This window comes from Haliaeetus leucocephalus, unplaced genomic scaffold (assembly GCF_000737465.1).
Source record: "Haliaeetus leucocephalus isolate CR32 unplaced genomic scaffold, Haliaeetus_leucocephalus-4.0 Scaffold186, whole genome shotgun sequence".
Taxonomy (NCBI): domain Eukaryota; kingdom Metazoa; phylum Chordata; class Aves; order Accipitriformes; family Accipitridae; genus Haliaeetus; species Haliaeetus leucocephalus.
Window position 1 is genome coordinate 326,808 of NW_010972622.1, and position 11,892 is coordinate 338,699.

The following is an 11,892-nucleotide window of genomic DNA, read 5'->3' on the forward strand; positions in this document are numbered from 1 at the left end:
ACAAACCTCAGCCCTATCCTAAACACGGCTGCTTTGTAAAGCTGGTGCTTCTAGTTCCAAGATAACAGATGGGTTGGAGGTGGGCTTGAGGAAGGCAGAGCCAAGAGGAGAGATGTTGTGCTGTAATCCAAGGATCCTGGTAATGGTTTTCATGTAGGCCCCTTTAACTAAAAGTTTGCAAAAGAATTTTCCTGTCTTGGCTCTTCGTGGCTCAAATTAGGTGCACGCAGAGGAGGGAAGGCAAACCTAAGTTTGCAGAGAGCAGCAAAAACCCTGGGTTTTTTGGCTGAGACAGGGTAGAGGTGTTTGCAAACCCACCTCTTACGGTGGTGCTGCTCACCGTTGCTGGTGTGTTGTCACTGCTCCCATCGTACCCTGTTGAGGTGTCTGCAGGATTCATGGGCAGATCAGAGCTACAAGTGGGGTGAGAGATCTTAAACTTTGTTGGAGGCATGAAACAGCCATCCTGCCCTGCTGGCAAGCGTCTGGCTGCCCAGAGAAGGAACTTGCAATACCTGGTCTCGATCATGCATAGGTCCTACTCCATTCCAGAAGGACCCCTCTGCGGGTGCTCAAGGACAGTTGAGCTCCACAGCCTGTTCAGTCCATGGTCTTTCTGCAGAGCCTGCCAGCTGGGGAGTGGATCGGTGCCAGTTGCAGTAGCAATTTTGGGATGCGGACACCTGCCTGCTTGAGCCTAAGTTGGAAGCCACTGTCTGTCTTTGGGTAGGCCAGATGGTGATGGCTTTCTGTTGGATTTGAATCAGCCGCAGTCCCTGAAGAGCCCGTTCCCCAGTGGCCTGGCTCCTTGAATGATGGAGGAGCTGGTTAAAGCCTTAGCAGCATGGATAACAGGTCCACTGACGTCCTTTTTTCTCCTTTAACAGAGGCTGAAGGCCAGCTTGACGGCATCTTCCTCACTGAATGGCAGCAGCTTGGTGGTGGGCTCAGCCAGCACAATGGTGACCGCACGTCCAGAGCAGAGTCAGATACTTGTCCAGCACCCTGACGCCCCTTCCCCAGCTCAGCCACAGGTTTGCTGCTGCTTAGCCTGCAAAGCTGGGCTGGAGATGCTGGGGGTTTCTGGGCCTTGGGAAAAGAGAAGGAAAACCTTGTGGCTTCCTGGTGTGCAGAATGAGTTAAAAACCCTGTTTTTTCAGTGACGCTTCAGCACTAATGGTCTCAAACACCACCAGGCAGAAAACTTCAGCAACATGTTAATTTGCTTGACGAGGTCTGGAGTTCTGAAAGAATATTTTGCTGCTTCTCCCTGCTCAATTACTGGGGTTAAACGCTCCCCTCTTAGGCAATCAACTCCACTGGCTCCTGCCAGCTAACCAAATGCCAGCCTTCCATCAGGATCGCCACCTGCTCCGTCAGTTAGATAGGCTTCCAAAAGTTTAATATCCATATGCTGCCTGACAGCGAGTACCGAAGTGTAACTGCACTCCCCGATTGTGGCAGTGTAATTACAGAGCCCTCGCAGAAGCACCGGCAAGCCTGTGTCTGCAGGACTGTTTGCCCTCGCTGACTTTTCCTTTGTTCTCCTGAATTAAAACCAGGGAATGTGCAACATTAGAAAATCGTTTGTACCAGTTGCCTCTGAGAGTTTGTTTAGCAGAACATATTCAGGGAAAATTAAACCCAAATTAATTTTTAAAGCAAATTGCCCACTCAAAAACTGTAATTTGTTTGTGCTCCGCAAGTTACTGAACCCAAATGGAGATGGTGCTTTGACTCTGCGTGGTTACGTGCATCAGAGCGGGATTGAGCACTCGCAGCCCTGCAGCTGGAAGTTACCCTCCATCAGCTGATACGTGGTCACTGGCCATGTGGGAATCTCCTAAGTCATTGCAGCATGAAGTGCTTTTTAAAGTCTCTTAAGTGAAATTAAAAGGAAGGCTGTTTCCTCTGCATTGCCCGTGGTCATTTACCACATTAGCTCCTTGGTACAGAGGGGAGGAAACTTCTGCTGATGGTTACATGCCATTAGCTGACTGTAGGAGTCTGGGTTTTAACTAAATTCCCCTGACATTCACAAGTTCACCTGGTTCAGGATCTCAGAGAGTTCATGTGGATTCACACCTGAAGTTTGGAGGGCACTTCAGACTCAGCTGAGAAAGGGCTGCCAGAAATGCCTGTGAAAGGGGCTTTGTCCCCAGCTCCCCCGTCGCAGCCAGGGCTGCCCTTGGTCCATCCCCGCAGTGTGTAGTTCTGGCTGCTCTGCAAAAGCAAATCCCTTTTTGCCCCAGCCGTGAGTGCTGGCATCTCCTCTGCCAAACCTTAGTTACGCCGGTGTGTGTCTGCCTGCCTGCACCAGAGCTTCTTTTCAGTATCTCTCTTCCACGTGCCCCATCTCCAGGTTTCCCCTGCCCAGCCCACCCCCAGCACTGGCGGGCGACGGAGACGAACGGTTGATGAAGACCCGGACGAGCGCCGGCAGCGGTTCCTGGAGCGGAACCGGGCTGCCGCATCCCGCTGCCGTCAGAAACGCAAGCTCTGGGTGTCTTCCTTGGAGAAGAAAGCTGAGGAGCTCACGACCCAGAACATCCAGCTGAGCGTGAGTATGTAACCATGGAGGCTGAGCACAGCCCTTTGCCAGCATTAGGACCGTCGCTCCAGAGGGAACATCTTCGCTGTGCTGCAGAGACAACATGTGTTTGGATGCTGCTCTCTGGAGCAGGATTGCTGCCTCTGTGCCTAGATTACACTCCTTGCTTTCCATCCTGGTGCTCTGCCTTGAACAGGCCGCGTAGGAAGAGCGCTTCAGTGCTCTTGTTTCTCTCCCTGTCCCCCTCAAAAAGGCTCTGCCTCTGCCCATCAAGGCAGTAGCTCAAGGAGTGACGCCAGCCTCAGGAGCAGAGCGCCGAGGCCCTGGGAAGCAGCTGTATTTGCAGAGTGGAAACCTCCCCTGTGCAAGGGAGAGCTCTCTGCTGGCACAGGGTCAGCAGAAGCAGTCCCAGTTCCCTTCCCTGCACGGTGGACCTGGCACCAGGGTGAGCAGGGAGGCTCTGCATCTGTGGCCTGCAGCCATACCAATTTTTTCTGGAGAATTTGGTTTCCCTGGCTCTCTGGCAGCACCCCCAGCATGCCTAGCAGAAGTGCAGCACATCTGAAAATACAGGCTTCACTTCCATTGCCGTTAGCCCCCTTATTAATGCTCTCAGCACTGGCTGAGGATTGAACACTGAACTCGTGTCCGTTCTGGGCTTTTTCTTTCACTGGTGGCTAGTGACTCATGCCGTGGGATTTTTTCAATAGCACTGATCATGGCATTTTTAATCTCTTCCCCAGATAATTATAGAAACTGTTTCCTCAGGCAATTTTGAAATACAGTTGACTGTGTTTAGCCATTTCTCCAAACATTTCAATAGAGGAATAATATGCCTTTCAGGGGAATAGACCTGGTTTACAGAAGAAGCTCACAGAGGTACCGAGAGCTTGGAGGAGCTCTGATGTTCCCCATGGCCTGGTGTGGGCTGAGCTGGTTGTACACTCAGCTTCTTGCTCTGTTTAGTTTTCCATCAGAGCCAACAGCAAGCTGGAGTGTCTGACTCAAGCAGTTGGCATTTGCAGGAGCGCTCAGGCAAATGTATGTCCAGGATTAGATGATTAACATAGCGAGGGGCTTTCCAGCCAGCAGTGGGGGCTGCTGGAGGGAAATGCTGCAGTACGTGTCTTGCACGCTAAATTCCCCAAACCCAGAAACTTTGGATGTTCTTGGGCCAAAGGCATCTCAAATTAGACAACAAATTGTAAGTTTGCAGGGCACAAATTATGTTGCTAGAGGCTGCTGTCAAGAGCATGAGTGATGCATACGTGCATGTTTGTTTTTCAATCTCAGAATGAAGTTATGCTACTGAGGAACGAAGTTGCTCAACTTAAACAGCTCCTGCTGGCTCACAAGGACTGCCCCGTCACTGCACTACAGAAGAAAACACAGGGCTATCTCGGTGAGTGATGACATTTTCTGGTCCTTACTACCCTTTAAGTAGGTCTAAGCAGATGAAACCTGCATAAGGCATAAAGGAAGGGAGTCTTCATCTTAGTCTCTGCTCCATCACCCTCCAGTGAGTGCACCAGGCAGGACAGGACAGACCTTGGTCCTGTGTTTTCTGCTGGTATTGCCTCCATAGCCTCTGTATTGAGGAGGGTCCACCCAGGCTGGACCTGCAAATTTGCACTGCAAATTGGCACTTTAACGTGGTTTATAAGATCTTGCAACAAGGCAGTGAGGGCAACCATGGTGCAAAAGCGCCGAGGGAAGGAGGTAGTGCATCTCCCTCCATGTCTCTGTAGTGTGGAATATTTGACAGAGATCCATATCTCCGCTTCGCCCTGGAGTGCGGGCCAGCATCTCTCCACTCGCTCCCAGGCAGCGTGCCAAGCACTTGATATTCTCTTTGAAGTTAAAAACTATTGCTGCTCTGAAAGCGAAGCCAGAGTCAGAAAAGGCCAGACTCTATAAATGACATCATGAGGGTCTATATCTCATTCTCTGCAATTCACATCAAATTGGCTCGGGTTTGGAAGTAAGAAGGCCTCTCTTTATCTTTGTTCCTTTCTTTCTTTTTTTTTTTTTTTTTTTTTTTAATGCTGCCTATTTCATTATAATCAACCCGGGAGCTAAACATTATGTCTGGATTCTTATGTCATCTCTGCAATAACAATTCCATGCTGTGGTATTTGTGCAAAGACTTTGGGAGGATGCTGGAGTCCCCTAGTGTTGCCTAGATTAACGGGATGAGAGGCAGGGATGGATGGAGATAAGAAAAGGAAGGGGGAGAAAACAAAAGCCAAGAAAGCAGGCACTGTCCTTCCTGATTGCCTCCTGATTCCCATCTCCTGGGTCTCTGAAACGCTCTTCGCCTGTGCGGTGAGGCACAAATACGTGCTGTACAGGGCCTGGCACAGCCAGTTTATTTTCACTCATTACAGTGACTCAGAGCTTGAGTAATGTGGTCGTGAAAATCCTCGCTGTCCCCCAGCCCTTGCAGACAGGTGTTCGCTCTGTGTATAATGCAGAGAGGCGACATGATTTTTCCTGTTAACTTCCAAAGTTTACAGTTCCTATTATTATTCCTCACAGTCTGTCTACTCCAATAATAGGAATTCATCACACATCTGAATAATAAAAATGAAATTCACACCTCCCTCCCCATGCCCCCCTCCCTGGCTGCCTTTTTTATTATTGAGATTTGTGACTAAGCAGGTCCTTAAACAAAAATGCCAGATTCCCTCGATGGAATTACAGCTGCCTCATGTACAGTTGGGTTGTTTTATTTGTAATACCTTGTAAATCTCCTTTTTGGGATGCCAAACTATTATATTGCTCTGCTCGACCTTCTCTCTCACCGCCAAGTCAGTTTTCAAATCTGCTGCGCTAGCCGCATCTTTCAATATGCTGGCGAAGGCCAAGCCAAGGTTTCACAAGGGAAGGTAAAACCCATTTGGGAAAGGGGTACAGTATTCAAGCACCTGGTAGAAAACTGAGCCCTAAAATACGTTTGCCAGTGCCCAGTAAGGTTGTAAACCTCTTCTCTGATTTTTTTTTTTTTTTTTTTTTTCCCCCCGGGTGTCATGGGGTTTACCCTCTTGACGTGGAAGAAGTATCCCAGCACATGCCATTATTTTGCTCTTTTAAAGGAAGGTGACTGCATCTTACCCGTAATTCATCTAGCCAAGTGCACAGGAGGGAATTTCCTCCTGACATCTGTAGATAATGAGCGCATACCCCTAAAGAGAGAGGTCTGATTGCTCTTGCCTTGGCATTTGATAGGTCACAAATTATCCTCTGTGTTAGAAGCTCTGCCTGGGCACAGTGGGCTGTTTGTGGGAGAGAATCCAAAGTTTTGGAAACCAATCTGCGTTGCTGAGAAAAGAGCACGGAAGAAGGTCTCTGCCTTTGTTTGCCTCCCATCCCTTCAATCATATTGCTTCAAGTTACCGAAAGAAATCGAGCAAGCAAACAGTTTGTAATGGGCTCTAATTGATTTTAATGTTCTAGAGAACAATAAAGAGCAAACCAGGTAATTTATATAAAAAATGGCCAAAAAAAACCTGCCTTTGCAGAAGGGTTTCTGTTGCACGCTTTCCTGTGTGCTCACCCAACAGATGGTAAGGACTCTGAAGGAACTATTCAGTCTCTGGGCTAAATGGCCTTGAACCAAGTACCACGCCAGGAAACAACATGTAGGAAAGTTCATTTCTTATAATGAGGAAACAGATTTATTACAATAAAGGTTACGCTGGGTCTGCCATCCTTGGTGTGAAGCCTGCGCTTTATGCCTTCCTGGCATGAATTCAGTGAGATTCGGTGGTGTTTCTCCAAGGGATGTGGCCAGCCGGACCTGGTGGGTCATTCTGTCCCAACTCTAATCAGTTTTATTTCCAGTCCTCACTTGCTTTGCCAAGCAGCTGCTTGGGGGGGGCCCAGCTTGGTGGGGGGACCTGGGATTCCTGTAGGGATCAGCCTCTCTGCTCCAGGCTGCTTTGGCTGGAAAGGTGAGTGTTAAGTAAATACCTGGCTAATTTCTGCATGCCTTCCAAGGCAGAAGCAGTCTCCCATCCCATCACCTCGCTGCTAACACGGATAGCAACACGCACAGCCTCTCTCTAACCTTGTTTTCTTTTTTCCATCCCCTTCTTCTCTGGTCAAGCAGAAAGCCCAAAGGAGAGCTCTGAGCCCACCGGCTCGCCTGCTCCCGTCATCCAGCACAGCTCCGTGACGGCCTCCCCCAACGGGCTCAGCGTCCGCTCGGCAGCAGAAGCGGTTGCTACTTCGGTGCTCACTCAGATGGCGAGCCAAAGGACAGAACTGAGCATGCCGATACCGTCACACGTCATCATGGCTCCACAGTCGCAGTCTGCTGGCAGATGATGTCACAGCCTGTGCGTGTGACAAGGAGCTAACCGCGAACTCGCAGCCAGAGAGACTGACCATTACTAAGTCCCTGATGAGTGGGGGCCGATAAGGATTTTTATTTCTTTTTTTTTTTTCAAGTGAGTTAAGGGCAGCTATGGCGCTTCTTACACTGCATAGCCTGTACAGATCCTGGCCCCCAGTCGCTGCCTTGCCATTGCCTGTCCCCACAGGATGGCCGTGGATTGAGTGCTTTTCTCGATCCTTCAGTTGACGATCCGTCAACTCAGAGAGTCATCTGAACACACAGAGCCTCACTTTGAAAAGCACCTTGAAAGGTTCACTTTCAGGTATCAGTTACATTAACACTAAACCTCCATGCTTGGTGGATCCCCTTGGCGCTTTCACTCTTCCAAGTACCCCCCCTCCTTCCTCCTCCACTCTCAGCAAAGGAAAACATAGCTCTTGGGAGGCTGTGACATTTAGTTGTGCTGTCAATGTATTTTATTTTTAACAGCATGCTGCTTCCAGGCATCTGCTCCCCCCTTTGCTCTAGCTACCTGAAACATTGCACCTTCGCACAAGAAGCCTCCTTGAGCTCTGAGGTTAAAGGAATCGAGGGTAGTCTTGTCACATGCTAACTCCCAAGATGCCAGTGACAGATTTGGACATGATGGGAGTGTAATCGCTGTAAATCAGTTTGTGCCCAACAGTTGGGAGAGGGGAACACGGGGCCGGGTGGGGACACGCGTTCCTGGTCACTTGTGCCACACTGGGAGCTGCAGACGTTCACGTGCTGCTCTTGTAACAGGACGCTGTGGTTGCTGGAGAAAAGGTACCGTCTCTTCTAGCAGTGGAGGGGCTGCTTTCAGTCTTCCTTACAGTAAATTGGTGCTGCTCTGCGTCTGCTGGGACCAGTGCAAAGGCACTCTGGGAGGTACATGAAAGGATGAGCCAGCCCAGCAGGCAGTAGTAGTGCAAGTCCCAGAATTCATCATCTGCTCCCAACTCCACTGTACACCTTAGCAAACAAATCCCTCCATTTCCAAGGATCATCTCCTTTACACATAACCTCGATGACCTTAATAATGGTGGCCTTAAATCGTGAATTAGTTGCCTGTTACAAAAGGAGAGAGCACAAAGTAGTGTTTCTATTTGCCCGGTCCTTTACCTCTTCTTCATGATTATCTTCTGCTCTCGGTGATGGAGCATCTGTTGCTTCCCAGCCAGAGCAAATGAAGGATTCACAGAGCTTCCAGTTTCACAGGGCAGGTTAAAAACCCAACCTCGATATTGAAAGATGTTTGGATTCAGGTCTGCTTTCTTGCTGGGCGGGCATAGCAGGCGTGTGTGTCTGTGTGTGCTTCCCGAGGCTGCCGCTGGCCCTGGGCAAGCGAGTGGAGTTGATGGTTTGGGAAGGGGTGCTTTTCAGGCTCTTGGAAGGAGCCTCGCCACAAGTCCGTGGAGCTGCATCAGCCCTTGGTCTTCGTCTCCTTCTCGGGAGGTCCCTCCTCACCTGAGCTCTCGCCCACCTCAGGTTGCACTCGCCACTTTTGAGCCAAGTTTGTTTGTCAAAGTGATTACGTTTGGCTTATCCAGACTTGGAAGGTTTCCAGGGACAGCAAAACCCAAAGCAAAGCCTGAGCAAGGAACCCAGATCCCATTATGGATGGGGAAGTTCAGCAGTTTGGTTTTTCTATCAATGGGATCTGTCTTCTTCCTCTCCTCTTTTTTTCAGGTTTTCGTCGACTTCTCGGCAGTATCGACCGCAGCGTTTCCTGGGTTTGGTTTGTCTTGACACAGTGCTGCTTTTGCGCTCCTCTGGTTTCTCTTGCTCATCTTGAGAGTCATCTTATGCGTAATCAGGGTCACTTCTGGCCTCGGCAGTTTGCACTTCTGGTTCAGATGCTGCGTAGCCCCCCCAGACCCGCCTTTTGTTTCTGTAAAACTGTTTCTGCAGAGTCTGTGTGTGGACAGATGTTTTGGCTCTTACTATCCTGACACGATATGTGTTTCTGCAGTGAGAGTGAGCTGTGAGAACAGGACACGGGGGGGTTGGCGTGCCTTAAGTCCGTGTGACCTGGAGAAAAAGGGGTTTCAACCAGCTGAGGCACACTGGGGGATCAGAACCTTTTTGGGGGGCCAGGATCTAAGGCAGAGGGTTCGCAGGAGGTACGAGATCCAGCCCAGCTCTGCTTCCTCTCGTTGCTGCTGCTGGATGCAGGCTGTAGACCTGTGACAGGGAACAGCAGAAAACCTTTTGCTCCTTCACATGGTCCAAAAAGGTGTAAAAATGACCTGTCTTGCAGCAAAGGGATTTGCTCTGGTCTTCAGATCTCCTCAGTTTATTTCAGGGGACTTTGAAACAAGTGTGTCTCTCTCTTTCTTTGTCTGGGAATAGCAGGAATGACAAAAATGTGTTGTAAACATATTTGCTTCGTCGCCCGGCAGCCGTTGGGTCCCTGTCCCTTGGTGCGTAGTGCTCGGAGCCAGGAGCTGGGACAGCATGCGGGGAGCGAGCGGTTTTGTGTCCGGCAGTGCCGACTGTAGCTCACCAGCTCCTCCTAGGCTCACCAAGTGTTCAGCTCTGCAGAAAAACTCCGTCTGTCGAGGAAAAGTGTTCGTTGAAAGAATAGAGAAAGGAGGAATTGAGCTCTGGGCTGATCCCAGCGCCAGTTCCTTGTTCGCTTCGTGGTGTCAGGGTCTGATGGGTGAGGCAGAGGCAAGGAGCATCTGGTGGCTTTGCTGGCAGGGTTGGAAGGAGGGAGCAAAGGGTAACATTGGAGAGGCAGCAAATCTGGGACAGACACACACGTGGCAGCGTTAGCATCGGATGCAGCAGCTTCCCCGACCCCTTACTTTTACCCTTAGGGACTAGAAGTGACCCAGTTTTGCCTGATTGGAGAGCTGAGATCGCCCAGCCTGCCTGCGACTTGTCTGTGTCCCACAAAAGGGCTTTCCCTGCCCTGACTGCTCCGACCCTTGAGACCTCATAGCACCATCAGGCATCACGAGGTACCTCAGACCTTGCTGGTGACAAGTGGGGGGGGATGCAAAGAGCAGCTTTTCTCCTCGTCCCTCTGTGCCTCAGTGCTCCTGATGTCATCAGTGCTGCCCCGCTCCAGCATCTTCCCATCTCAGCTCCCTTCCGCTTGCAAGTGTTTAGTGCCTTGAAAAACCTGCAAACCCGTGAAAACGTGGTTGTAAAGCTCCAAACCTGGGCAGCAATAATCGGGGAACAAGTGTTTGACCATACCTTAACATTTTATTTTTTTTAATCGACAGGGTTGCAGCTTTCCCGTGTCCCCCTTCAGGTGTGTTTTACCCCAATAGTGTTCGATACCTGCACTGCTGCTGCAAAAGCAGGTCCCAGAGCAGGTTTCAGGTCCCCGTTTCTCGTGCTAACAGCAGCCCTGCTTGCAGGGAGGGAGACAAGTGCGAAGCAGGAATCCTCCCGGCCTGGACAGGCTGAGCCCGCAATGAGGAAGGTAGCCAAAGATCCAGCATAGCTAACACATCTCCCCCTGCCAGCCTCAGGCAACGGGGGACTTCTCTGGTCCCATCCCAGTGCAGTGGATGGATGTCCCAAGCCATAAATGTGATTTTTTTGGGCACATGGGTGAGGTTCATCCCTTGTTGGGGTCGCAAAAGGTGCCTGGCAGAGCTGATGCTGAGGAGGTCTTAAACCTCAGGGGGCTGAACATTGCAACGCTGGGGTGGCTGTCACTTTTCCAGCAGAAGGGACAGGTTTGGTTTTTAAGAGGTGACTTCCCAGGCTTTTTGGACAGGAGGGTACGTAGAGAGAGCATTTTCCACCAGCACTTTCTCCAGCACCTCCATGCCGGTAGAGCAGCCATGCGTGGATACATTGGGCTGCCCAAGTAATTAAAAGCCAGCTGCCGAAAAGTCAGGGTTGATGTGGTCTCCTCTCCCGGAGCCAAGCTGCCCATGCCGCTCCCAGGGAGCCTTTGGGCTCCGAGGCGTGGAAATCCCCGCTGAGCACTTCACACAGCTCCAAAGAGCCGAACGGCTGGTGGGTTTCTGCCCCACATCATCTCCTCCTTCCTCATCGCTTCTCTTGGAGGCGGTTTCTTCTCTAGGTCAGCATGGCAGTAACTGTAGAGGATGTGCTTTAGTTTTGGTGGTAGTTAGGGGTTGGTTTTGGTTGGAAAGACAGACTTTCTGGCAGGTCGGTGATGCGGGGTCCCCCCCCAGACCCGTGAGGATGGGTGAGGGTGAAGGTGGCTTTTTCTTATGCTGGTTGAACTCTCACTTGAAGGCTTTGTGGATGTCTTTGGATGGGGCAAAGAAAGCCAACCTGATTTCTTCTCCAAGATCATTTCTCCCGCTTTTCAGAGGCTCCTGGGGGCTGGCAGCCACCTGGCCAGCTCCACTCAGCAGCTCGCCGGGCACCTGCACTTTCCTCTGCCATCCCTCAGGCTTCAGCCGCGGTGCCTTAACCGAAACCCCGGTTAGTGCTGGTGTCAGTCCCGTGGCTTCCCGCGTGCTTTTCCCCAAAACCCATCTCTGCGGTAGTGGCGTTTGGATCGGTTGGGATCTCCATCCTTCCTCCGTGGCCTAATGGATGAGGGGAGAGCGATATAGGGGCTCCTCGCAGGAGCGTGGGAAAGCCCTGCTGCGTTTATAAAGGTCGCATTTAGATTGCGCTTGGGTTGGGGAGAGCCCAACTCGTGGCATCGGCCATTGGGAGTCGGGGGTTTTTATGGATCCGTCTTTGCTGTAATGTCGAATAGAAACAAATGGCTGAAAAACACATCCCAGGGCAGCCGTTCCCCTGCCCCAGGGCAATGCTGAACCCCAGGAGGGCTCGTGATGGAGGGGAGCGCTCCCTCCTCTCCCTCGGTGGAGATGAAGATCTCCTCATTGGCCTCCAAACACTTCAGGACTTGGGGAGGTTGGGGGGTTTGGTGCCACCTTTCCCCCCCCACCCCCCAAACTGGTCCTGGATTTCAATGGCTTAGTCGGGAAATATGTCATCTTTGGACTTGTGGAGCTGTTTTTGTTTGGTG

The 11,892-nt window shown here is 50.9% G+C and overlaps 1 protein-coding gene across 2 annotated transcripts in view; it reads left to right on the plus strand.

Annotated features, from left to right (window-relative positions):
- Positions 1-9,924, plus strand: part of ATF7 (activating transcription factor 7) — a 52,599-nt gene extending 42,675 nt beyond the window's left edge. For both annotated transcript variants that reach the window (XM_010565073.1, XM_010565074.1), the window contains exons 9-12: positions 888-1,034; positions 2,363-2,560; positions 3,845-3,953; positions 6,663-9,924. In XM_010565073.1, the coding sequence (XP_010563375.1) occupies positions 888-1,034; positions 2,363-2,560; positions 3,845-3,953; positions 6,663-6,880 (672 nt within the window). In that variant the 3' untranslated portion in view covers positions 6,881-9,924. The remainder of the gene's footprint in view (positions 1-887; positions 1,035-2,362; positions 2,561-3,844; positions 3,954-6,662) is intronic.
- The last annotated feature ends 1,968 nt before the right edge of the window (positions 9,925-11,892 follow it).